We start from the raw sequence: 25,113 nt of genomic DNA, 5'->3' as shown, positions 1-25,113 counted from the left end.
TAAAGCCAGAAATACTTATCATTTACATATGTTAACTCAACAGGCAATTTACGGGATGCCATTTAAGTCAAAATTAATAAATAAATATTTGGTCTGAATCTGTGGGATAACCACACCTCTTTCATTTGAATACAACAGATGGAAATAGAGCTGGGAAATAAATGTGGTATTAAGAAATAGAATTTCCCTGAACTAATATACAAATAGTATTTTTTAAAAACATCCTTTTTGATTAAAAAACAATATATTTATCGAACTATGTTGACTTATTTTTACACTTATATTGACATTTATCCGTGCATTTAGGGGAGACCAGGGTTGGTTGGCACACAGCTTTTTTGTTTGTTTGTTTGTTTGCTTTACTGCTTTGAAGGTCACCGAAATTAAAAAAAAAAGTAAAATCAAAATGTTTGCTTTCTTGACCCAAACCCATCTACTATGTTAAAATATCTGAATGTCATTAATTTCTTTGGCGAAGGTGACATTTCAGTTTCATAGTAGTATAAGTAAAAAAGTGGTCTGTGGATTAAATGTCTTCTAAAATTGTGTTAGATCGAGATATTGGAAATGTGTTATTTCTAGTTAATTGACAAATGAATCACCTACATTTTGATATAAGATTTGAAAGTCTGTGATGAGTAATGGTAGCCGCCTGACATAATTTCATCACAATATTGGGTCAAATATGAGTGGGATTGGTTGGCACATGTGTCACCCAATTGTAAAATTCAGTTGTAACTGTAGGTCTAGCTGCATTTTGAGAAATTAAAACTATTTTAACAGATTTAAATGCTGATTATGTTGTTTTTTATAATTACTATTTTATAATGATCAATGGCAAGGTAATTAGACATTCATATCCCTCTCCCCAGCAACACTTTCCAGCTCCTCCTGGGGGGCCCTAAGGTGTTCCCTGGCCAGATGAGATATGTAGTCCCTCCAGTGTGTTCTGGGTCTACCCCTCAGCCTCCTACCAGTGGGACGTGCCCTGAACACCTCTAACAGGAGGCGCCCAGGAGGCATCCTGATCAGATGCCTAAACCACCTTAACTGACCTCTATCAACGCAAAGGAGCAGCGGCTCGGCTATGTATCTGTGCTCCTCACCCTGTCTCTAAGGCTAAGATTAATACTCATAAATTGCTTTAAAATGCTGTTGGTTTTAAAATTGGGCAGATATTCTATAAAATATTCATGTTTTCTGGTTCTTCTTTGAATTAAATTTTCAAATTGTTTCTACTGTGTGCTTCATGTTTTTGTAACTGTAGCATTTTAACACTGTGCCAACCAACACTCTGATGGGGCTGGTTGCACAAATGCACAGCATGACTTTAATCTTGTATCACTGAATTTTAGACAGCATTTGTGCACATTAAAGTACACTTTTGTAATAGCTAAGACCTGAACCTTTCATTTGCTGCTGGTTAGAATACTCTAACATAAAATATGCCAGAGAAATACAGCAGAGAATGAAAAGTGTGCCAACCAACCCCAGTCTCCTATATTTATTGCCCCTTTTATTTCAGAATTTATTTCATAGCCAAATTAATTTACTCATTCATTTATTTAATATTGACTTAAATGGCAATCCATAACCCTTTGCCCATGTGGCCACTTAAAAAGCCCTGAGCTCCACTATTACAGCATCAACTGTACTTTCAGTGTGCTTTTACCACTTTATTCCACTAGAGGGCAGTGTCACACTGTAAAGACATTTCCCTCTTCATGAAGCAAATCAGTTACACATGCAGACAAGTGTAATGGTATGTTTAACACATTGGTATCAGTGTCATGGTTGAATATTAGTTATTTTCACACATTAATCATACAAGCAGCAGAGTATTTTTTTTCATTGTTACAGATTCTAAACCAGATTGTACTATGAAAATTGTTCTAATGTGCCTTACAGCCTGATTAGTGGTAAATTTTAGGGAAATCAATGTGATGTATTAAGAAGAAAATAGGGCACATGAACCATTATTTGAAATATTGACAGAAAGTGGGTCTAAAGGTAGTTTTGTAGTCAAGAAATTGCATTTTTAAAGCTGCTATGGAGGCAAAATCCTGTGATCTGCAATAGGTGAAGTATATAATGTTCAGTTTTGTAGAGATAATCAGACTATGACTTATCTGACGGTAATTTTTAAGCCTGTGTCTCATGCTGTTTTTTGAATTGCATTGTATTGCATTGCTGTTCTCAACCCTGAACTGAAAACAGCTGACAAACGAATGCTGCTTGGCTTTTCAGCCTTTTTAAGAGATAGTGGAAAGGGATGATTGCCTATGGAGTCTCCACTCAGCACATAAGAACTATTACATCGTCTGTGGTGATACACATACTCCACAGACCCACTAGTCCAGCAAGAAAAAAGAAGGAATAAATATAATAAACCACACTGAGGCTCTGCGCCTCTGTATAATTTATTTAGGTGTCAGTTTAGATCATGTGTTACATTAGTATGCATATGATTCCATGCAGCTATTGTGAGATTTGGGAATACGTCTAGCCACAGAACGAGTTACAGGGAACCGTCAAATAATGTCTGAACTCATTGTGGTCTCATTACATATGTACACCCATGACCCTTCATATCCAAGTAACATGCCACCTCGGGGCACCAACAGAGTCCAAACCCCTGTGCCCCACTGGTGCCCTCAGGTGCCATCCTCCTCCATAATGAGCTTTGAGTGATGTTCGGTGCATGTTTGCGGTGGTGAAGGTGCGGTTTTCTGCCCCATATTCTGCGTCCACATCTGCCAAGTGGCGGCACAGCTGACCAATGTCCAGCTATAAAAGGCTGCAGGAAGCCCCCACAAGACCCCAGGAAATCCCCAAATCCGGTTTTTAAAATCGCATCTTTAAAGGGGAGGGCTTGTGGCACCTCAGACAGGCTTTGATTTTCCCTTAAAACTGCCTCTTAATTGTCTGACCCAAAGTCCTCTAAGTCTACTTGAGGCTGCAGTCCCTGGAAACAGATGTAATGAGAGTTGCAGTAGACAGGGCTTTTGTTGGGGCAGGACTGGACCTGCTCTGGTTTCTGTGAGGTGAACGGATTGGCTCCACTGTCCCTGATGTACACCTCCAACTCCGAGAGGATCTGAAGTGAGCACTTGAGCTCCATCTCGCTGTTAAGACAAAAGAAAATAGCCGAGGAATCAATTCATCAAGTAAGTTTTGTTGTCCTCGTGAGAGACTGTGCAGAGATTAAACACCTCACAGACTTATTTTAACATCCACCCCACAAGAAAACAGTTTGAGAGAAATTACAGAGGAGAAGCAACAACAGAAGAGAGGGAGAACAACATCAATAACTTTGCTATATTATCAAGTTACAGTCTACAGGGGGAGTTGCTGAGAGCGCCTGCAGCACTAGAAATAAATCTTTTCTTCAACTTGGCCTTTATACAAACAGGAAACTGGTATTTGCCACCACAGGGGAGGAGTGTGAAGTGTGGAAGGAGCGGTGTGATCTGGGCTGTGGGCAACAATAACTGCATTGAGACCGAGGACTGTGATGATGAGGTCAGGCAGGTGAAGAGTAAGGAGACCACACATGATATGAGGGTGAACAACAAGTGTACCATAGAGGAGGGCAGGGCGGAATAGTTCAACAGTTTTAGATAGCAAATGGTTTGAGCTTATTTATTATATTGTGCAAAGGGTAATGGATGATATTATCAGCACTATAAAATGTGAAACAACTGTGTTTAGAGTCACAGTAGTGTGACTAACCTGTACATAGTGAAGAAGGAGGGGATGTTATAATCTCTGAGTAGCAGGAGGGTGGGCAGCCAGCCTTCTACCAGACCCTGGTTAGCGTGGAACCCTGTGTTAAAAGTACACAGAAACATATAAGAGATACATGACAGACAGGACCAGAGAGACAAAGAGAGACCACCAGTTCCAGTCACATTCGGGAAGATGCAAAACCAGCATGTTAATATAATGATTAAAATAACAAAAAGCAGTTTTGCCAGGAAACATTACATGTATATGAGCTGACTTTGTCATGGGTAGGTGTTGGTGTTGGTGTGACACCTCGGCAAGACAGCTGCCAAGATGCAGATCACTGGTGATCACTGTTCAAGACTAAGAAAAAACAAAACTTGTTGTTTTAAAATGAGACATAGGCATCATTTCCAGCCATTATCATGCCACCAAAGGCGGGTGTTTTAAGCCAAAACATGATCATTTCCGAGCTATCAGCAAGTGGTTGTTGTAACATAACCACACGTTAATGCTACAGTCGGTAACTTTTATGAAATAAAATAATTTTTTTGTCACATTTGCTGAAACTGTCACTGTATCCTGACAATAATTCATGAGACAGATAACCTGTGAAAAAATAAGGTTCCTTTGGCTCCTCCCAGTACTCCTAATGGGATTTGCAAGAATCCACCCCACCTGAATGAAATATAGTGTCAATCACTGCTTGTGCACATGCTGCCAATAACAGCATCCAACCCAAAAACTAGTAAACAGATGAAGACCAACAGCAAAAAGCAAGCTAAAAAGAAAGAGTTAAACCAAGCCCAAGATAAAACAAGAGCTTGGACCTGAAAGGATTCAAAACCGAAGCCGAAACTGAAGCTGCGTTCTGAAGATGTTGTGCTTTGCTTTTGGTGCTGTGTTGTGTGCTGGTGTTACATGCAATACATGAATGGCTCATGTGCAATACTGTTATGTGTAGTATGTGTTTTTATGGTTTTGTTATGGTGTATGATTAATTTCTGCTGGACTATTATTGTAAGGCAGCAATATTTGTGCAGCTCTTAAGTCGAAGACAACGTTCTCTACAGGGACGATAAGGTATACTGTATTGCATTGTATCGTATCGTATCGTATTGTACCATATCACATATTGTAGCGTAGCGTACTGTACCATATCATATATTGTATCATATCGTATCGTATCATATCATATCATATATCGTATCGCTCTTCTTAGCACGAGAGAATGTGCAGGGGACAGTAATTGACATTTCATAAGAGACTCTTCCTGCCTTTGGTTGGTTTTGTTCAGGCCCATTGGATTCTTGCAATTGCCATTTGGGGCAACCTTTTTTTCACAGATTATCTGTCTCATGTACAGTTACAGTAATATAAAAGTTACTTACTGCAGCTTTAACCACAGCATTATTGAAAAATAAAAAAATGTAAAGTTTCAACATATTGGCTACAAAATAATGTACAAATGTAACATATCTGTGGTTATCAGAATCCTGCAATGCCAACATTTATTGGGTTGGTTTTGCTTAGTTTCATTTTCGAATGTAATTCAAATGTTGGTAAATCCCGACTGGTGCATGAAAGTATGTGACATCACCTTCTTCTTCCAAGGGCCCGCCCACTTCAGCTCAGACAAGAGCATAATATGAACAGTAACAGTAATAAAGACACTTGGCAGAAAATAGTGTGTTCATATAGGATACTATCAATCATAGTAAGACACTGATTCCAGGGCCTTTAATTAAGTATAAGCCACTCTTGTAACATACTCTAGTCCACATACATCCCTGAATAAGTCAGCTGAATGACACTGACATTAAAAACATTGTTTTTCACTATGCAAGTCTTATTTGCAGAGTTATAGGTTTTTTTACCCCAGTGAGCTGAAGATTGAACATGTTACGCTTGATTAGTCTCCAGCCGGCCCTGTCTTCTCTCTTCTTAGCCAGAGCGTATTTCCTTCTGGACGTGCTACTGACAGTGTTTTGCAGTCAGCCTAATTATCAGTCAATATGACAAAGTTAATCTTGCTCCAAACAAGCTGACCTCATTTAAAAAACTTCGGCTGAACTGGAGAAAGCTTGTTCCAACTTAACCTTGCACTCACGCCAGCTGAAAATTTAGGGCATTCTCACACAGAGACAATCCAGTGAAGCAGTCTGGCGATATTCATGCCGGGTTGGGTTTCATAATCCTTCAGCATATTAACTGACAGATGTCACTTTGCCCTGGGTTTATATCAGTACTTTTTTTTTCTCCTGAGCAGCAGGGTAGGTTGGTGTGTGTCACCCTTCAACCAGATGACTGAGGTTCAAGCCACCGTGGCAGCAAATACAGTAAATCCATCCGGCTTTAGTGTCCTTGAGTGAGACAAAACCAGGCAGCAAACACAGAGTTTCCCTGCTTTGATCAACACAGTCTCACATTATTAGTTTGTCCGAGAGAACGACAAAATCGCAGATTCAATTTCAATCAGCATGTCGGGAAAACAATGCAGGTTATGAATTTATTAATGCGTCAGCTGCTCGGTACATTACTGGTGTGTGTGTGTACTGGTTGTAAGTGAGTTTGGGGGTTCCAGAGCATGCCACAGAGGCAGAGAATTGTAAGGCCCGTGATGCTGGCATACAGATGGTATCATGTTATCCACCTCCTGCCACATCTTTCCGGGGAACTCAAACTGCAGAAGGAGAGGATTGTGATTTGAATAATGCATGCCATGATACCAACATCCCTGAGGTTACACTGCTCATCATGATAAAACATTTAACAGGGAGTGAGCGTTTAGGCGTTTAGACCTTAAGGAGTTAAGGTGACAAAGAGACGGTACAGTCTGACTGTTAATGACTGTAATAATTGCCTGGCTCCAGTGTGAATTTGGACCATATGGTGAATAAAGTTGCTGTTAATGGTATAGACTAAGATTAAGTTGTAGTGGTATGAAAACAGTTTATTTTATGGACACAAACAGCTACCAGGAGGTGCCTGTTTTCAGTGGTCTATCTTTGTATGGATGACGTTACTTAGCCAGCATCCGTCTCCTGTGAGACAGTTGACATCCCCTCCCTCTCTTTTTCTCTAAGGTCACTGTCTGTTTTTTACTGCTCTCCAGCAGCTTTTTCCTCTCTCGTTCTCTTTGCAACTTTCCCACACACCTTCCTTTTTTTATTCCTTTGGTCACACTGCCTGCTCCCCTATCACTTAAACAGTGTCATAATGCAGTGCTCTGCCAGCTTTGCGGTATGAAACGCAGCCAGGCACTCAGGCAAGTTTACTCGCAGGATGACTGATTCCTGTATATTTAGCTCCGGTGGAGCCTTGGGGTGATAACTGAGCCAGGGGTTCTGGGTGCAGTCGGGTCAGGGCTTTACTGCCGCTTCGCAGGTGAAAGGGTCAGAAAGCAGATTTGGTGCGAGAGCTTAGGAGGTGTAGGATTTTAGTGCCACTTTAATGAGGTGGCTGTCAGTGAAAGAGTGGAGGGTAGATGTCTTTCAGTCCAACATGCTGTGAAGTGGAGAAAAAGTTGCAGATGTCTCTTGAATTCCAAATGTAGCAAGTGTAATACAGAAAACTGGAATTCAGACTAGAGGTGGTGAGATTGTTTATGATTTTGTACATGAATGGCTGGGGCTTGCAATGTTAGAGGGGATCTGAGAGGGCGGGGGCGCTTTCAAAAGGGCAGCTGATCGACATTATGCTGAGTTCAGCAATGAGGAGCCAAAGTCTTTTCCAGCTGCTCCCATTAATCACCCAAATCCCTAATAAAAGCCTGGTGCTAATGAATAGGCCAGATCTAGTGAGTTACACGTCCCCTGCTTGCTCTGTTCTCTGAAAGAGGTAATTGTCAAATGAGCATAAAGGGGTAAAAGTCACCGCTTCTCCAAGACAGCTGACCACTTAAGCTAAGCAGTTTCTATTTATAGCTGCAGCCATCATTATGTCCCTTACTGTTTGATTTAAAAGCATTTTAAGGTGAAAGTCTCCTTTCAGCTTAAGATTTTATTGGCTAAACAATCACATCTGTTATTTTCTGTTTGTCCATGTTTGGCAGAATGTTGGATGTACATACCAGGATGAAATCCAACCACCAAATCTGGCTTGGCTGCTTCGTCTTTCTCCAACACGTTCTCCCAGAAGTCATGATACAGGCCCTTGTGGGCGCTGATGAAGACCCTCTGCCTGGGGCCAAACGCCTTGAGAGGAGGCCTCATGACGGGGCCATCCACCACCTCCGGTCCCACCATGACTACCTCTATGCCCTGGTGTCCAGGGAACATCTTGTTAAGCTCATCATAGTCTGTCAGTCTGGCTCCCATGGTCTCATTGTGGGAAGCCCCTGCTATGTGGATAGTGAGTGGTTTAGCATGGGGGTTAAGGCAGAAGTGCTGGATGGCCATCCCAACTGTGAGGACTCGAGAGAGGAACTCGCTCTGAATCCGCCATAAAGACTGTCGCAGGTCAGAGTCATCTGGCCTCGGCCTGCTGACGTTCTTCCAAAGGGTTGTCATTTTGGCACCAGACAAGATGGCATCAAGACGTGGCGTGAGGTCCCCCTGCACGGCGAGCCAGTCATCCCAGTTCTTCACCTCAGCAGCTGTCTTGGACCACTTCTCGGTGGGGAATGGGAGGTCTCCTACGTGGGTGGCAGAACATTCATGATGCATTTATGGGACACACAGCTGAGGACAGAGATTATTGTCGATTCTGTCTGGCAAGTTTACATGGTGTTTGAAAAGCAATCTGTGAAATTCAAAGGCTGAGAAACTTTAATTAAAATTTCAAAAAAGCACCAGTACTGCACTGTGACTTTCTGTCAGTTTTTGTCTCTCAGGCATTACATTTCTGCAGCTCATCTTTAAAATATGCCTTCTCATTAATGATGATGAATGATTTTTGTGTTTTGTGAACTCAAACAAGCCATTAAGACATTTCAGTTCCAGCAGCACCACCTTTTCTTTTCTCACCAGTGAACATCAGCCACTCCACTAGTCTGTCAATGGCCACCAGGCGCAGCTTCTTGCAGACCTTTTTATGCTGAGGCCAGTCCTTTTTCTGACAGTCCTTGGTGCAGTAATACACATTCAAGCACCTGTGGGCGAAATATGGGAGAAAAAAGCAACACGGTGAAATTCAACGGAAAGAAATGATGCAAAGCATAGAAGTTAAACAAACAGGAAAACTTTAATTGACAGAGTTGTACACCATCCACTTCATTGTTCTGCACTTCAGTTTTTAGCCATGCCAGTAGCACGACTCCAGAGATGGGAATCTCGGTGTGTCTGTTAGTCAGTGAGATGACTCATCATGGTCCAGGCTGAAACTATTGCAAAGGATTGCCATGACATTTGCTACAGATATTCAAGGCCCCAAGAGGATAAAATTGGATGACTTTGGCAATCCTCTGACTTTTCATCTAGCACAACTGTCAGGTTAAAATTTTGCCCAGTGGAGAATGTACAATTGACGTCATGCTGTGTTTGGTATTTTGGATTGGGGGGGCCATCTTCCGAGGACCATGCTCTGTTACCTGTGCCTGCTACAATGGTCAGGCAAGGGTATTTGGACAAATTAATCACAATAAACAAAATAGATCCATATGGCTTGGCAGTACAAGGCTGGATTACAGACCCTGATGCACTACCTCAACTCACATACACGGACATTGTAAACAATCTTATTCTTGGACCGAGATCCTTCACGTCCTCTATAATTTGGTTCATGTCCAACTTCCATAGATGGAAGATAGTCCAATGGAATTGCTCACCTTGCCCATACACCACAAAGGTTTCTAGCCTCCCGGTTTTCCTCCAGGGTATGCACATTATTGAATATGCACAGTGGTATTTTTCCTGCTGCCTCCACACACGAGTTCCTGCTTGGCTCAGAGGCTTTAAATTGTGATGACATCATAGATTTTTAAATCACGTTCCTCAGCTCGGGAAACATTTTACAGATATAAAACCTGCATGGATCAAAAATTCATAATAGAAAGTCATAATGATCATATTTGCAGTTCTAGGTGTCCTGTCAACTGTTTTACAGATGTCTCTTTTACAATTTCACTCACAATGATCTATGAGAAAAATATTTTTTCAGCCGCAGGGAATTTTTTTTTTTTTTTGCTGCAATACTAAAAGTGGCCACTAGGGAAAATTGGAAGCAAGGCTGGGTGGCTTTCCTAGGGGCCTGCGTAATACTTGGAATTCTAAAACATTCCTATTACAGCCAAAATACTTGGGACATAGACGGGGTGTGACACGTCAGCTCCGGCATGCACGCAGTAGACCACAACCTTTATAATTAACTGAATGTGCTACACTGAACACAGAAGCCATACTTACCCGCACGGCCACAACACTGTTCAACTCTTTTATGAACTGTAGCTGGTGTATTTTTCCCGTTCTGTGCATGGCTCTGCAGCCCTCAACAGTTTAAAAACTACATAGAACTGTATAAAAAAACAAGTACAAGCTGTTTAGAAATGAATGCCTTCTTGTACCAGAGGCAGTGAGAAGCAGCAGAGCAACCTTGTGTGTGCTTTTACATTTCACATTAAAATAAATCAGTTAAATCAATCTATCCTAATGTTAAAACAATACAGCAAATTAATTCTGTATTGGTTAATATAGCATATGTTTCCAAACCCTCCATAACCAACTGTAGTATCAAGTCAATACACACAGTGAAGCTGTTAGCAACCACACACTACAAAGACAGAATATGCTGTGTCTCAAATCACATACTTCTGTTAGTACACTTCCATGTAGTATACTATGTGCACTATGTACTTATTGGTGTAGTACGCAAATTTCGTCAGGATAGTGTTGTCTCTAACCAAACGCGGCCATTGTGCACTTACCGGAAATGACGACCCTAGTGTTAGCTAGTTCGCAAACTAGCATTATCACATTATCGTTCGCAGCACCAAATCATTACAGACTGCTAAATTAACCCAATAAACATACTGCTGGCTTATACCCGACAACAGTATAGTGGTGCTTAGTGCAAAAAACACATGTATTTGTACAATGCAGCCGCCATTTCCAGTTTGAAAAGTGGTCCCTCCCCTTCCACTACGTAGCCAAGGTGGCGACCCTTGAGGGCGAGGAGTGTCCATAGTTCCACACTCAACTTCTTGACCATTTTGAGTGCACCATCCGGGTACTGATAGTGCACTGCATTTTTCCATACTTCTCAGTGTGAACACACTTACGCACTCAAAATATTAAGTGTACAGAAGTACGCGATTTGAGACACAGCAAGAGTCTATGTAGCAGGTAAAGAACCTTGCTCAACTCCGCCTACGTGACGTGTCGTGTCCCATGTATTTTTGCCATTAGCCTCAGCTGTAGCCAGTGTTTAGTGCTAATAAGCAAATGCTAGCATGCTAATGTGCTAAACTAAAACACAGACAGTAAGCATCATCAACCTGCCAGCACTGTCACTGTGAGCTAATGCTAACATGCTAACGTTAGCATGAGCTCAAACCCCTGCTAAGTACAGCCTCACAGAGCTGCTAGCACTGTAGACAGTTTTGTTTAAAGATAAACTGAGCAGGAAAATGTCTGATAGATGTCATCTGGAGGAACTGATAAAATATAACCTGCACATCAGTGAAAGGATATTAAGGATGTGCATCAGTGATGGATTGCTGCTATCGCTGCTATCAATTACCTCAGCTGTGAACCATAACAAATATGGGTGCATCACTTACATATATCATGATAGCCTCCTTTTTTATTGGATGATCATCTAGAATGTCTCGTCTGTGCCAGGACATAAATAGCATCTTACATCCATGCAGATCCCGTGTCATCTCATTCAGTTGCAGACTCATGACACCTAAGATGAATTCTGTCCTGTTTAAGACGACAGTTGGCAAAAACAGCCGCCGTAGGTAGAGGCCGGAATTTATTACTGATGAAACGACCTCTTTGTGTCGATGTTTGCTTTTGTGTTGTAGCACAGTTTAAGTGGCGAGGTAATGTGCTGGATTAAAGGTCTGACAGCCAGCGCCAGTTGGTGCTTTGGGAGACTATATTACTTTACCTTGCAGTCATCTGCAGCCTTCAAGGCGCATGCATTTACATAAAATCATTTATCAGCCTGTGTGTTCTGTCATGGCGCACTTTGGGCATACTAATCCTCCAAAGGGGGCTCAGGAGTGGACAAAGTGAGGTGAGAAAACACAAGTGTCCTTGAAAGGTAATGTATGAAACACTTCTACAGAGATACCTTAGCTTTAAAAGTAGATAGCCTACATGAGGGTAGAAGTGGAAAGTCACGGTCAGGTTCTGGACAGTTAGTCAGATTGTCAGGTTTTTTTTTCTGCTGCTACTGGTAACTTTTCTGAGAGAGGCAGTGGCAGCTGAGTATTTCCAGCAAGCACACATGCAAGACAGTGTGTGTGTGTGTGTGAGTGTGTGTGAATCAGAGAGAGAGAGACAGAAAAAGGAGCACAGAGACGCAGAGAGCCAGAAGAAAAATGAGGCAAGAGAACAATGAGGCAGTTTCCTCTCCTTATTCTCAACACGCTCCTTGAAATACACTCGGTGCTGTTGTGACATTATGAACTGCATTAAGCTGCTCTTAATAAGCTGCAGAGCTGCAGATGAGACACAATCACGGGGCTTAGCTATATTTGCCATTGGCCAACATCCACCCCCTGTCGAGCTGCCCACACCTTGGTGGCCTATCATTCTGTCGCTGATACAAAGGCAGCCGGTAATGCTTCGCACATGACAACTATCGGAGAACATGAAAACAATGCCCTGAGTTGGTGATGGAGCTGACCAGAGGACAGTGTAGGTTTCAGTCACCTTGAATAGTCTGATTGTCAACAATGATTAAAGTTAAGCAGTGATAATGCTAGTGAACGGCACTCACTTCGCACAGCGTTTCAGGGTCTGGCCCTCGGTGAGATGAGCCGGGAGTTTGTTGCAGCTGGCGCAGAACTCAAAGGTCTCCTCCATCTTCTGGAACATCTCCTTGTAGTTGCGGAATGAGGCGCCTTTAACCTTTCCCTCAACAGCAGCCCTTATTAGAGTCAGACACTTGTCACTTGTCAAGCACCAAACATGTTAATGGATTTGCTGGAATTTAAAACACTGGCTCTGCTAAGTTTTACCTGTATTCTCCGTAGTCCTTCATGTTGAGCTTGTCGAGAATCACCTGAGAGAGTCCAGGAACGCCAGAGTCCAGAGAGTAAAATCCAGACAGGACAGAGAAGACGCTGTCAGTCCTTGGAGCGTCAGGCTGTGTAATTGCTGGGATCTCAGACGCCATATTGTGTGTTTAATGTCCCACTAGCAGAGGAATGAAGCATTACATAAACACTTAATGTCATCTCGTTGAACCTGGCTCACCTGCATGACCACAACCCAATGCCATCCTGGTTAGTCAAATGCTGTATGTGTAAGCACACATTCCTCGTAGATTACCTTGGAACACATTCCATTTTTATAGTTTGCCACGTGACTGTCACAACGAAAAATAATTGCTGTGGTGTTAACTTTCCGGTTGTAAAATCCTGTCCTAGAATAGCCTATTATTAAATGCTAAGCAATGTTCTGGTGTCCGATTGGCCTTTAAACTCATGGATCGGTCACTTAAAGGAACAGTGTGTAAGATTTAGGGGGAATTAGTGTCATCTAGTGGCGACGATTGCAGATTGCAACCTGCTGAAGCTTCTCCTGGTTAGAATTCCTTCAGTGTTCATTGTTCAGGATGTTATTTGACATGAGCCAAATTATCTCTAGAGGTCTTTTCCTCTCCCAAACTAATGGAACAGCTGATTAAAGCCTGTAAAAACACTGATTAAAGCCATAAAATGTTACAAATCAGTGTTTCTCCTACTCTGTTTGGCTTGTCAGAGACGGGCAGCTAGCCCAGCACCTGCTAATGCACCTGTGCCTGCTCATGTGTGCTTCCCTGATAACTTAAAGCCTTTGGAAACACAGCTTGAAATAGTAAAAATGCATATATTATATCAAAGTCGAGTGTCTCATTAATCATCCACAAAAGTCTGAGTGAAAATAATCATTAATAACTATTAGAAAACCTGGTTTAAAAACAGCTCATTTTGCTGTTTAGACCACTTGCCAGGACAGAGTGGGCGTGGCAGATAACGCTCTGATCTGACGAAGCAGAAGCTGAAAATGATTCCTTTCAGGTGGTCACTGAATGGTAAGTTTCAAAATGTTTTGTGATTCATATTAATGTTACTTCGTAGAACAGTTAGCGTAACTTTTACATGCAATGTTAGGGCCAGGCTCCACCGACTGCAAACGTACAGCGTAGCGTCGCGGCGTATTCATTTGGGCTCCACTGACTGCGTACGGAAGCGACACGTAGAGAAGCCAGCGGGGTTGTTTACCGTTTGCTGAGCCGAGAGGCTGCATGTAGGCTGCATGAAATGTTAAAGCATTTTCCACCTAAGTTATTACATATATTTGAGTTATCTACAAGTTTAATGTACTGTTTGTTATCTACTCGCTTTCAAATGTCCGCCACGGACACAGTGTCACGGATAAACAATAGAAGAGCCGCGTAAAATAGAGTTGTCGCGCCGCTCCCGTTGCCGGTGGAGCCGCTGTAATTGATTAACAGGGGGGCGAGCTGCTACGGGACTCGCGCTGCAGACGTGCCCGGTTGAGCCCGGCCGTTAGCTGAGATGAATGACAACGGGAGGCTAGCGCTTTGAATATCTTCATTGAGATACGTTTTCATTGAAAACATAAATCTGCTCCGTTTTTCTGATAATAGCCTTTTTCATTCAAACACATCCAGTCTTAATAGATTAAATATGTCTTTACTCTGACACACACACCGACCGTCAAAGCGGGAGAGACCGGTGCCGGCTGGCCATCTCTCTCGATTTAGCTGGAGCAGAAAGGTTTTGCTGCGCTGCCACTGGGGGGCGGGATGAGACAACTGACTGATGATTTATGATTGGTTTGGAATTTATTGCGTAATCAATCTCAGAGATAACCATGGCCAAATCAAACCCAATTTCAAGAATGGACAAAAACTTAAAAGACAGATATTTCGAATTTGGATGGAAACAGATTTCTAATTGTTTTACATGTTTAATATTATGTACATAAGACCCTAAATTACATAGTTAGAAGGCTATTGTGGATTTGGGTTTCCAGAGGCTTTAAGATCCAGTTGTTCAGGAGGTTTTAAATGGGACTTGTATTATCGATGGAGGTCTTTTAAACCGGTGAAAACACAAAGCAGTTTTACATTAAAAATCAGTGTTTTTAAGTACATTTTGTCACAGAGGGGCTGTAAACTACAGTGGCCAACACAAATACATGAATTGCCCTATCTAGAGTCAGTGTTTGGTTTGTCTGTTCTGGGCTACTGTACAAACATGGTGGTGCAACATGGCAATCTCTATGGATGAACACCTGTTACCTATGCAGATATACAGCTCATTCTAAAGTAACGACAAGACAACAACTCTCTTATTTCATTATATTTGTTGTCTGTCATTACATATCCCCCTAAATCCTACACTCTGGACCAGGGGTGTTGTTATGGGGAGGAAATTGGTCATGGGAGGGGGGGCCTCTGAAAAGCCTGGGATAAAAATTTTGGTTTTGTTTGCAAGTAATTAGCTATAACTAAATTAAAACTGGCTGACTAAATCATTTGAGAGCCTTTACCTTTTCTTTAAAAAAGAAATAATGGCAGCTTTCTCAGGCTCCTCTCACCCCTTAAAGGCGTGAAATGGTTTAGCCCACCCCTGCACTTGCATTCTTCTCTAAAAGCAGCTGGAGCCGAGTGAGTTATGCTACTGTAGCACCAATATACACTTTCATGTCTTTCCCCAAGAAGGGAAATCAGGTTTCCAAAAAAAAAAAAAGGAAAGACAGAAAAAAATGCTAAAAGAGCATAAAAGAGACATGGATCAAGAGAGGAAGGAATGCTTCAGCTGTAGGCCCAGAATGGGGTACTGCGCCCCCAACAACACAATTGTCCTAAAACATCAAATCCACTGGTTTACAGGTGGTGTGTGTGTGTGTGTGTGTGTGTGTGTGTGTGTGTACAGACAGACACAAAGCACAGTCAGTGGGATGTGAGAGACAGGGACCCCCCACCTCACCAACCAGGTCACACTGACAAATGAGAAGAAGCAGGGCTGGAAATGTTGGAAGGACAAAAAGTACAGTCCCAAGCCTCACAGAGGTATTTGTTCTATGCGCCCTGACAACCAAGTAACACGCTGCACTGACACTACAAAGATTTTCACTGCTATTAGACGACTCCAGACAGGGGTTGCTCTTGAAAATGTAAAGTTATTTCAGAGCCGATGAGAACATAAAAAAAAAAAAAAGAGTTATTCTTAAGCTGCAGATATGAGCCAAGCAGCCACGAAACAGGACAGCATAGATCCCTATTCTGAATTGTGATAATCTCAAGGCTGACATAGGGATCTCTCCTCAACATGGACACACCGAATACCTTTGTGCTTTAAAATACACCTTCTCTTACTCACACATACTTGCGCTGTGATGACAGGAGCTCTCATGACAAGAGGATCACCCGGATTCTCAGACAGATGGAGGCTTCAGACATGTTCCTCGCGCCATTTACACCCCTACCCTTGACATAAAACCCCTCCCTCCTCACCTCCTCACTTACATGTCACATGATTTATTCACTTGGCTTGACATGAGGGAAAATAAGAGGGGAGAGAAATGTGATCATCTTGTTGTCAGTGGTCGGGTCTTTCTTTAGATTTTATTGCCAGTCAACACCTGATTTGTTAAAATCACGTACATGTGAAAGCACATTTAATCTCATTTGTGTTTGGTTTAAGATATTTGACACATCTACCTGTCCCTAGCAGTGCTTCACCTGGCCTTGAAAACTCGCCAAACTGCTTGCAGCGGTGAACTGACTTGCACAATAACTGCTTTCCTTTATCACATCGAGACACTCTGTTGTACTCACAATGCCGCTCCAGTTTTTACATGAAAACAACTTTCCGTCTACTTTGAGGAACTCTGTATCTTTTCAATTTCATACCAAGTGTTGCTGGGGGATGATTTAAGCCTTATCATGTCTGCAGACAAAATTGAAAGGCTTATATCTAATTAGCTCCTCCATATCTACCCAACACCAGGGAGGCATGGGGTTTGAAATGAACAGATTTCCCACGAGGGGGCAGTTTTTTTTTTTTCATTTTTGCTTGTCTCTCCTCACATATCTGACCGGGAAGTTCTCAGCATGCCAAGTCCGTCTGCTCACTATCTGGCCACAGCTTTATCACCACTATTTCACCCTGCCCCTGCCGCACACTCCAGACTGAGGATGACTGAAGACATGGACAGACATTTTAGCAGTCATACCTGTGGTTCCAGATGAGCAGAGTGATCTTCTTGGTGGAAGAAAAAGGATTGACAGCTCCTTGTGTTGGACGTCACCACCTCATGGAGGCTTCTGGGTGTTTCTGTGTCTCCGCTGAGGTCAGATAAATTCCCTCACCACAGAGCCAAGGTTGGGGAAGAAGCCAGGGGTGGGCTGGGGAATATCGTGTGCTCCTGGCATCTGAGACTGAGAGGGGTAGGTTGGTGGAGCTGCTGGGGGTGGGTGGAGATGGGTTTGCCTCAGAGAAAGATGGGGGCCAAAAGAAGAGGGGGCTATTTGGGAGAAGAGGTGGAGACTCAAACAACACACACACATCAACACAAGATTCCACAGAGATATATATTCCACCCCAAAACATCCTGCGAAAACACTCTCAGTCTGCTGGAGAGTTCAGAGATGAGAGGAGACACTTCACAGGGCAGGAAATGAAGAGCAAAGAGGAACCAGCGATAACAAACACATCAGAGAGTGGGTTTCTGGGATCAATAGTAGTGCGGTAAACAAGTGTACATATAAGTGGGAAACATTTTTGATATGTAAAAACATTATCCTTTCATCAGACTTTTTTTCCACTTAAATATTTGCAGCTTGAAAGCTTTGATTTCCTCCTATTATTTATCAAAAACAAAAGCCTGAACGGGAAAAAAATCCAAACTGATTTCTGTAGGTTGCCTGTGAATTCCTCTTTGTTATGCACTATCAGAGGTGTGGATTTGCGTCACTTGACTTGGACTTGAGTCAGACTCGAGCCACAAATTTTAGTTGCTATGCATCTTTTTGTGGGTTTTGTGTCTCTTCATAGTCATTTTGTGTCCGCTGGTGGTCATGTGGGTCTCACTGAGATAATTTTGTGTTGTATTTAGATACTATAGGGTCTTTTTTGGGTCATTTTGTGATGCTTTGTAGTCCTTTCGTGTCTCCTCCTGGTTGCAACAGGCCGTAAAACTTCAACTAAACGCCCAGTCCCTTGAACCAGCCCGGTGTGGCTCCACATTTTGACAAATAAAGGCCTGTCTCAAATAGAGGCCTGGTCTGCTTGCCAAGCACTTAATTCTTTTTTGTAATAGCTCTTTAGACGTTAGAGCTAAATCGAATAAATGATTCATAATTGACACATAAACTGAAGCCTGATTTTTTTTGCAAGTAATCATACTGTTTGTGGGAATTAGTCAGGAACCTTTGGGAGGCAATTCTCTACATCTTGAGGTCATGACCTTTCATTTCTTAGGGAGTAAGTTTCCTGTTTCGCTAAACCGTTTTTTAGGGGGAGCACTGTCCTTTACGAGTGCAGCTGGTGGGTATAACCTGGGGTCATCAGAGCTTTAGTTTGGTATAAAAGTCTGTCCATGCTGCATGTATTAAAGAGACTTGATTCCTCACACTGAGTCTGTCACTTCCCCTCACATGGTTTAAATAAACAATGTGATCATATTTCCCGATCTTTGGTGAGCAACAGATTTGTGTGGAAGGAATTAAAGGCCTGTCCCAAATATACGCCTGTTGATTTCTGTGATTTAAGCAAATAATAGCCCGGGCTATTAACTCAAGTTTTACGTAATCTGGGGTCTTTGTTGGTCGTTTTGTGTTTTTTAGGGTCCAGGCAGCTAAGCTGCCAGGACACTATTGTAATCCTAGGTATTCTTCTTCTTTCTTCTTCTGAGGAAATCATACTTCCCATGGGTGAAAACCCACCAAACTTTGCACAAAGGTCCAGTCTCATGCCAGATATCCTCAGCTTCACAACGTTCATCAAACTGTAGCCCCAATACTGAAGAAACTTTTGTGCATTTAAACCTATTAAAAATTTTTTTTTTCAAAAACTGTAAAACTTCTTAAACCTATCTCCTCCCACAATTTTTGCTCAATTGACACCAAACTTGCTATAGAGCATCTTCAGACTGTCTTACAAAAACTACGTTTCTTAGATTTTTGATTTATCAAAAATTGAGCCTACAGTGCATCAAAAATGTTTGACTGTAAACAGTACTGTAAACATATAGATGCAAATTCTTGCTAAATAAATCTTCAATGCTCATGAAAAAATATGACAAAATTCTAGAGTCATGGTAGATGATGTGTGGCAAATTTCAGAATTTTATCTCAAAAACTGAATTTTTGACAGCATTTTGAATTTTGCTCTAATGTGAACAATTGGAGTCAATGTAAAAATGGCAATTTTAAACATCAGTTTTTCACTTATGGAGCAAATCAATCATTGTTACAAACAAATTACAAACATCTCCATGCTGTCTAGATGCAATATGTGTATTTTCAGATTTTTGTTTCGATAACTGAATTTTTTACAGTGGTTTGAAATCTGCTTTTCCATGCATGGACGGCTGCTAAACCTGCACGTCTGGCTTAGTCAATTTGTGAAGCTACACATAAATTGTCACTGACTAATTAGCTCAGTGAGATAGAAATTGATTATTAGTCTCAGAGGTTGTGAGTTCAAGCCTCAGCTGATGCAAAACGCAGATTGTGTTGCTAAATTCCTAAATGTCTTCCAATTCTTCTGCTTGTTGCTTAGAATTGCCTAAAAATGCCCGGGCCCGACCCATCACTGCACAGCAGCTATAATTTTTTTTTTGTATTTCCTTGAGGTCATTTTGAGTCTCCTCCTGGTCGCTACGATTTAGTTTGACTGAAATTACAGGTGAAAGCCACTGGGCCTGTGCAGTGATCCAACCATGACTAACATTAACGTCATTCCCAACAAGTCATCATGCAATTCTCCAGATCCACTTTGTTTGGACTGATCCAGCAGCATCCAGTAAGGCTGCAGGAAAAACATGAAACCACCAACAACATTACATTTCTAAGAACAAGTTTTCATTAAAGTGTTCATTAAAAAATGAATTGCAGTATGCAAATTGTGCAGGTCAAAACTTACAGATGGATTTGCAACTTCCAACTTTATTTGGTGTTTTAAGTTGCACAAAAAACACAAAGTTGAGGCTGGTAACATAGAGAGCTAATTGTGGTGCTGATTATGGTGCTATATGCTATGAAAGTGTGATGTCAGCATTATTTTTTATGATTTATTTTAAGTTCATAAAACATTGACTTGGTCCCACCTCTGCTTATTAATATAGTAACTTAACTTTGTATGTGGGAAAACATGGCGTTCGCAATAAGGACAAATGTTGCTTTAATTTAAAAAAATTTATTTGGTCCATCGGAACCTGAGATTGAAAATTAAACATACATAAGTTTGTACACATATACTCATATTCCCCTCCCAGAAAAGATCAATAAAATATATATCACATTCATCAGAGTTCCATTATTTTCAGCATTAGGTTTCATTTTTTTGTTTCTACTATCATACTTTCATTATTTTTTCTTTACAAGTTTAAAAGGGTCAGTTGATTTTTTTTTTTCCTGTTTTCTTATCTTTTGTGTGGCTTAAATTTGCAGTCTGTACAATTTACAAGGAGGGAACCAGACAAAGGAGAGGAAGAGGACAAGGCGTTGTGTCGACCGGTCTGTAAATGACCAGCTTTTTCTCTGGATGCAGCCTCGTCAGCAGCAGGGGGCGCCCCTGACGCACAGAAGAGTTCACCACCACAACTTCACAGAAGAGGCGTAGGTTCATAGGACACCAGCAAGAGCCAACAATGACAATTATGACACAAAAAAACAAAGTATAAAACAGAAAAAAATCTCATGTAAATGTAAAGTGATCCAGCGGTGACACTGAATTTTGAGGTGCCTTGTCATTGCAGGTGTTTCAGTGCAGGTTCATTTCTCTTCAAGCAAATCCCTCTGGGCTCAAACTGAAGCCATAAAATTATCACATTCCTATATCTGTCATTCATCAGTCCAGTATTCAGCAATATTCTTTTGACAACAGGCCTGCAAGTCACTTATACAAATAAATTAAAAAGTTCACAGCTGCTTGGCTGCGACCACGCACACGCTCACACAGGGCAGACAGACGTCTGAAAGTGGTCATTACACACTATGTTTCTTTGGAGAACATATTTACAGCTACCTCAGCTTCAGGTTTCGTCACAGTAACGTCACACTGCTGTGGTAGTTTTTCTTACACGCTGTCCCGAACATGTCATGAAGTACAGTCTGCTGGACGTGGTTGTGCAGAGTGAGTAAGACTGCAAAGCATATGGTGCACAGTGCTGCCATTTACCATCAATGCTACCAACAACAAAGAGGGACGAGGCTCCAGAGATGATGCAGCACTTTTTAAACTCAAGGTCACTGTGCTTAAAGGAGCAGTGTGTAAGATTTAGAGGGATTTAGTGGCATCTAGCAGTGAGGGTTGCAACCAGCTGAAACGTCTCCAGGTTAGAATTCCTTTAGTATTCACTGTTTAAGTTTTTGCTGGGAGCCAAATTATTTGAAGAGCTCTTTTTCTCTCCAAAATACTTGATCGGGTGATTAAAATATTACAAATCAGTGTTTATTCTAAGTTCTTTGGCTCGTCAGAGATGGGCCACTAGTCCAGCTGAAGCTTCTCCTGGTTAGGATTCCTTCAGTGTTCATTGTTCAGGTTTTGACTGGGAGCCAGATTATCTGAAGAGGTCTTTTCCTCTCCAAAATTAGTTAACCAGGTGATTAAAATATTACAAATCAGTGTTTATTCTAAGCTCTCTGGCTCGTTAGGATTCCGTTAGTGTTTGTTGTTAGGAGGTTTTATGACCAGGAGCTGAATTATCCACGGAGGCCTTCTCCTCTCTAAAACAAAGCAACAGTTGATTTAAACCAGTAAAAACACAGAGAAAAGCTGTTTCATGTTCCAAATCAAGCGTTTCTCCTATGCTATTTGGCTCATTGGAGACGGGCTGCTAGCCCAGCTGAAACTTCTCCTGGTTAGAATTCCTTCAGTGTTCAATGTTCAGGTTTTGACTGGGAGCCCAATTACCTGATGAGGTCTTTTCCTCTCCAAAGCTAATTGATCAGGTGATTAAAATAGGTAAAAACACTGAATATAACCATAAAATATTACAAATCAGTGTTCATCCTAAGCTCTTTGGCTCATTGAGATGGGCTGCTAGCCCAGATGAAACTTCTCCCGGTTAGGATTCCTTGTTTATTGTGTTTATTGTTTAGGAGGTGTTTATCACCAGAGGTCTTCTCCTCTCTAAAACAAACCGACCAGTTGATTTAAACTGGTAAAGACACTGAAAAAGCATGTTTCACATTACAAATCAGTGTTTCTCCTAAGCCGTTTGGTTTGTCGGAGACAGGCCGCTAGCCCAGCACCTGCTAATGTGTGCTCACCTTTTTTTCTCTGATAACTTAAGATCTGGATGTTCAAGAGGTTTTTTTTATCAGGATCCAAATTTCCTGCTGAGGTCTCTTTCTCTCCAAAACAAACAGACTCTGTCATTTAAACCGGTAAAAACACGGAATAAAACTGTTTCATGTTAAAAATCAGTGTTTTTCCAACAATACTGGGCTTGTCATGGGGGGCTGCTAACTACTGTGGCTACAAAAATGTAAATAGCCCTATCTAAAACCAGTGTTTGGTTTGTTTGTTCTGGGTTACTGTACATGGTTGTACATGTAGATATAAACAGCTTATTCTAAGGTAACACAACGATTCTTATTTTCAGGTGATTATACACTAAAGAAAATATACTTATTATATTATACCCCAGTTGTGCCAATATATCCCCCCAAATCCTGCACACTGCACCTTTAAATCCTGATCATCTCATGTGGGAACATCAATGTTTAGACTTAAAATGATCTTGACATAAAAGACAATCAGCTCTGGCAATTTTGCTTATCAGCTTTCAAGTTTTCCCCCATTTCACTACACAACAGTAAGACATCAACTTTGACTTTAAAAAAAAAAAAAGACTCCCTCTCCACCCTGTTACTATAGTACCGCGTCAGTCTTTCCCCTCTCTCTGATAAAACATCCATGTTGCCATGGTGAGGACTGAAGGATCCTTAGTGGAGCAGGAGTAATGGCTTTGACACTGGAGAAATTGGAACAAACAAGCGGGTGGGGCCCTGGAAGAAGACCTGCGTGCAACAGCTGTAGGCAGCCCATGCTTTGAAATGATGCAGCCGAAAAAACTGTGAGGGAACTAAAACTATTTTCTGTGTCACAACATGTCTCAGGGGCCCCTTCTCTCTCTTGTTATGTGTGCACGCAGTCTGACAAAATGGTAATTTGTTATTACACGAGGACTCTGTGCTGTCGCTAATGTGCGGTCGGTGTATTCTTGTGGGAGGGTGGCCCAGATGCTCGCGCTGCACCCAAGCAAACAATAATGGTCCCTGACCTCCCAAAGTAAACTCGGCAGCTCGTCGTAAGAGCTCCCCTATGGCAAACTGACTGTTCAAACAGCAAGTAGCTCCTCTGGTACTCCCTAAATGCACTAAAGTGTAAATCAAAAATACTGGCAAACTGTTGCAGTGTGAGAAAAAGAAAAATACTCACTGACCTTCAGTACCAACAAAAAGATCAGACCCAAATTCTGGGGGTGTCACAATCCAAGAGTGCAAGAAGCAGCATTAATTCACTGAAGATAAACGTCTAGGGAGGAGACTTGCTCCTCAAGTGTGAATTTATGTGCGAGGATATAAACTGACGGCTGAACTGGATGAGCGAAGCCAGCGTGCCCGAGGGGTAAAGTACAAAGCCGGTCATGTAATGACTCGCCTCCAGCGTTTAGACCCTGAACTGAGGACTGAGTGAAAATGAATTAAAGTAAGTAAGAGGAAGGAAGAAAAAAAAAAAAAGGTGGTTGTTTCTCTGCAGGGAAAAAGCCAAAATTGCATGTTAGTCTACTGAAGCACAAGGGAGGGAATTCTATTATGTGTCAGTGTAAAACCTCTCCACACCACAGCTGGGCACCCTACACCTGCCACAACATGAGCTTGAGGTTTTGTTTGACTCCAGCTTTACTCTACAAATCATGGGTTTGGTCCTGAGCTAGAGAGAGCGCTAGACAGCACTGCAGCGATGATGGAGAACGCGGACAGACAGTACTGGATGAATGATGGCTTTTTTTATGACCTCGAAAACACAAATATGGACAAGGTGGCTGTGAGGGCCATGTATAAAACAAGTAAGACTGACGTGTGTTGTCTCAAATAAAAAAAAAAAAAAACAAACAAACATGTATGACTGTGAGTAAAATTAGAATATGGGTTTGGCTCATTAAGTACCGTACCGAGGGCTGGGCGAGATTAACTCCCCGTGACGTCTCCTGCTTTGTAAGCTGTCCTTGTGGACGAAATAGGGGGTAAGTGTCTGATCGCTGCGGGTGATTGGCTCATAGTTTGTGGGCCGGCAAATGGCTCAGTAGTTACGGCACTCCACCCTGACTTCTGTGAGGAAAGCAGGGTCGTCTTCCAAGCATACGAAGCTCGGGGATGACATCCGTTCCGCGTTACAGCGCTCGTACCAAAAAAACCTCCAGAGTATTTTTAAGTAGTCTGAACTGGATCCTGTTGGTGCCTGGGTGAAACAAATGTTTTCGTGAGTAAGCCCAGGTCACTCGTGTGACCTGCTTCCCTCATTTCATCCTGTAATGGCACATCCACTTGGCAAGGGAAAGAGCGTGTGTGGGCTGGATGAAAGCATTTATGGAGCATTAGGAGAGCAGCATGTACATGCTGCGCCATTTATGCTTTACATTCAGGTGTGTGTTCATCCAATGAGACACACAAATACACATCTTTCTCCACGTTTCAGGGCTGCGCACACCACTCGCCCTCCCTTGCATGGTTTTCCAGTGGTCTGACAGTACATCGGATCATAGTCAGTGTGTGTGGGTGAGATAGTGGGCGGTGGTCATAGCGGCCGGGGCCGGTGTAGGCCATCAATGTCTGGAGTGAGCTGGGGGCTGTGGGTGGCCTTGGTGGGGGTCCAGTCTCCCAGGGAGGCCTGGGCTGCTTTGCGGTGAGCCAAGCGGTGGGTGATGGAGAAGCCGGCGTTTCCTTCCAGCTGTGAAAGCACCACCAGCACCTGCCTGCAGAGGGAGACAGAGAGACAGAGAGCATTAGGGCACCATACTCAAT

General features: G+C 42.2%; 2 protein-coding genes across 4 annotated transcripts in view; both read right to left on the bottom strand.

Moving 5' to 3' along the window:
• Window positions 1-2,381: 2,381 nt before the first annotated feature.
• On the bottom strand, window positions 2,382-17,279 carry LOC125880861 (putative protein MSS51 homolog, mitochondrial). Of its 2 annotated transcripts, none has more exons than XM_049563657.1 (7): window positions 17,091-17,279; window positions 12,857-13,034; window positions 12,616-12,765; window positions 8,694-8,818; window positions 7,799-8,362; window positions 3,733-3,826; window positions 2,382-3,125 (listed from the first exon to the last, which is right to left on the bottom strand). In XM_049563657.1, the coding sequence occupies exons 2-7, from the start codon at window positions 13,012-13,014 to the stop codon at window positions 2,918-2,920; spliced, it is 1,299 nt and encodes a 432-aa protein (XP_049419614.1). In that variant the 5' UTR covers window positions 13,015-13,034; window positions 17,091-17,279; the 3' UTR covers window positions 2,382-2,917. The 2 variants fall into 2 exon arrangements, with proteins under 2 accessions (XP_049419614.1, XP_049419615.1); XM_049563658.1 differs by lacking the exon at window positions 17,091-17,279 and adding an exon at window positions 16,241-16,314.
• A 2,976-nt stretch (window positions 17,280-20,255) lies between these two features.
• Window positions 20,256-25,113, bottom strand: part of capn15 (calpain 15) — a 50,878-nt gene continuing 46,020 nt past the window's right edge. For both annotated transcript variants that reach the window (XM_049563500.1, XM_049563499.1), the window contains exon 12: window positions 20,256-25,064. In XM_049563500.1, the coding sequence (XP_049419457.1) occupies window positions 24,887-25,064 (178 nt within the window). In that variant the 3' untranslated portion in view covers window positions 20,256-24,886. The remainder of the gene's footprint in view (window positions 25,065-25,113) is intronic.

Source organism: Epinephelus fuscoguttatus, linkage group LG20 (assembly GCF_011397635.1).
Source record: "Epinephelus fuscoguttatus linkage group LG20, E.fuscoguttatus.final_Chr_v1".
Lineage (NCBI taxonomy): Eukaryota > Metazoa > Chordata > Actinopteri > Perciformes > Serranidae > Epinephelus > Epinephelus fuscoguttatus.
Note: the sequence above shows the minus strand (reverse complement) of the source record. Positions and strands in the feature narration are given on the sequence as shown.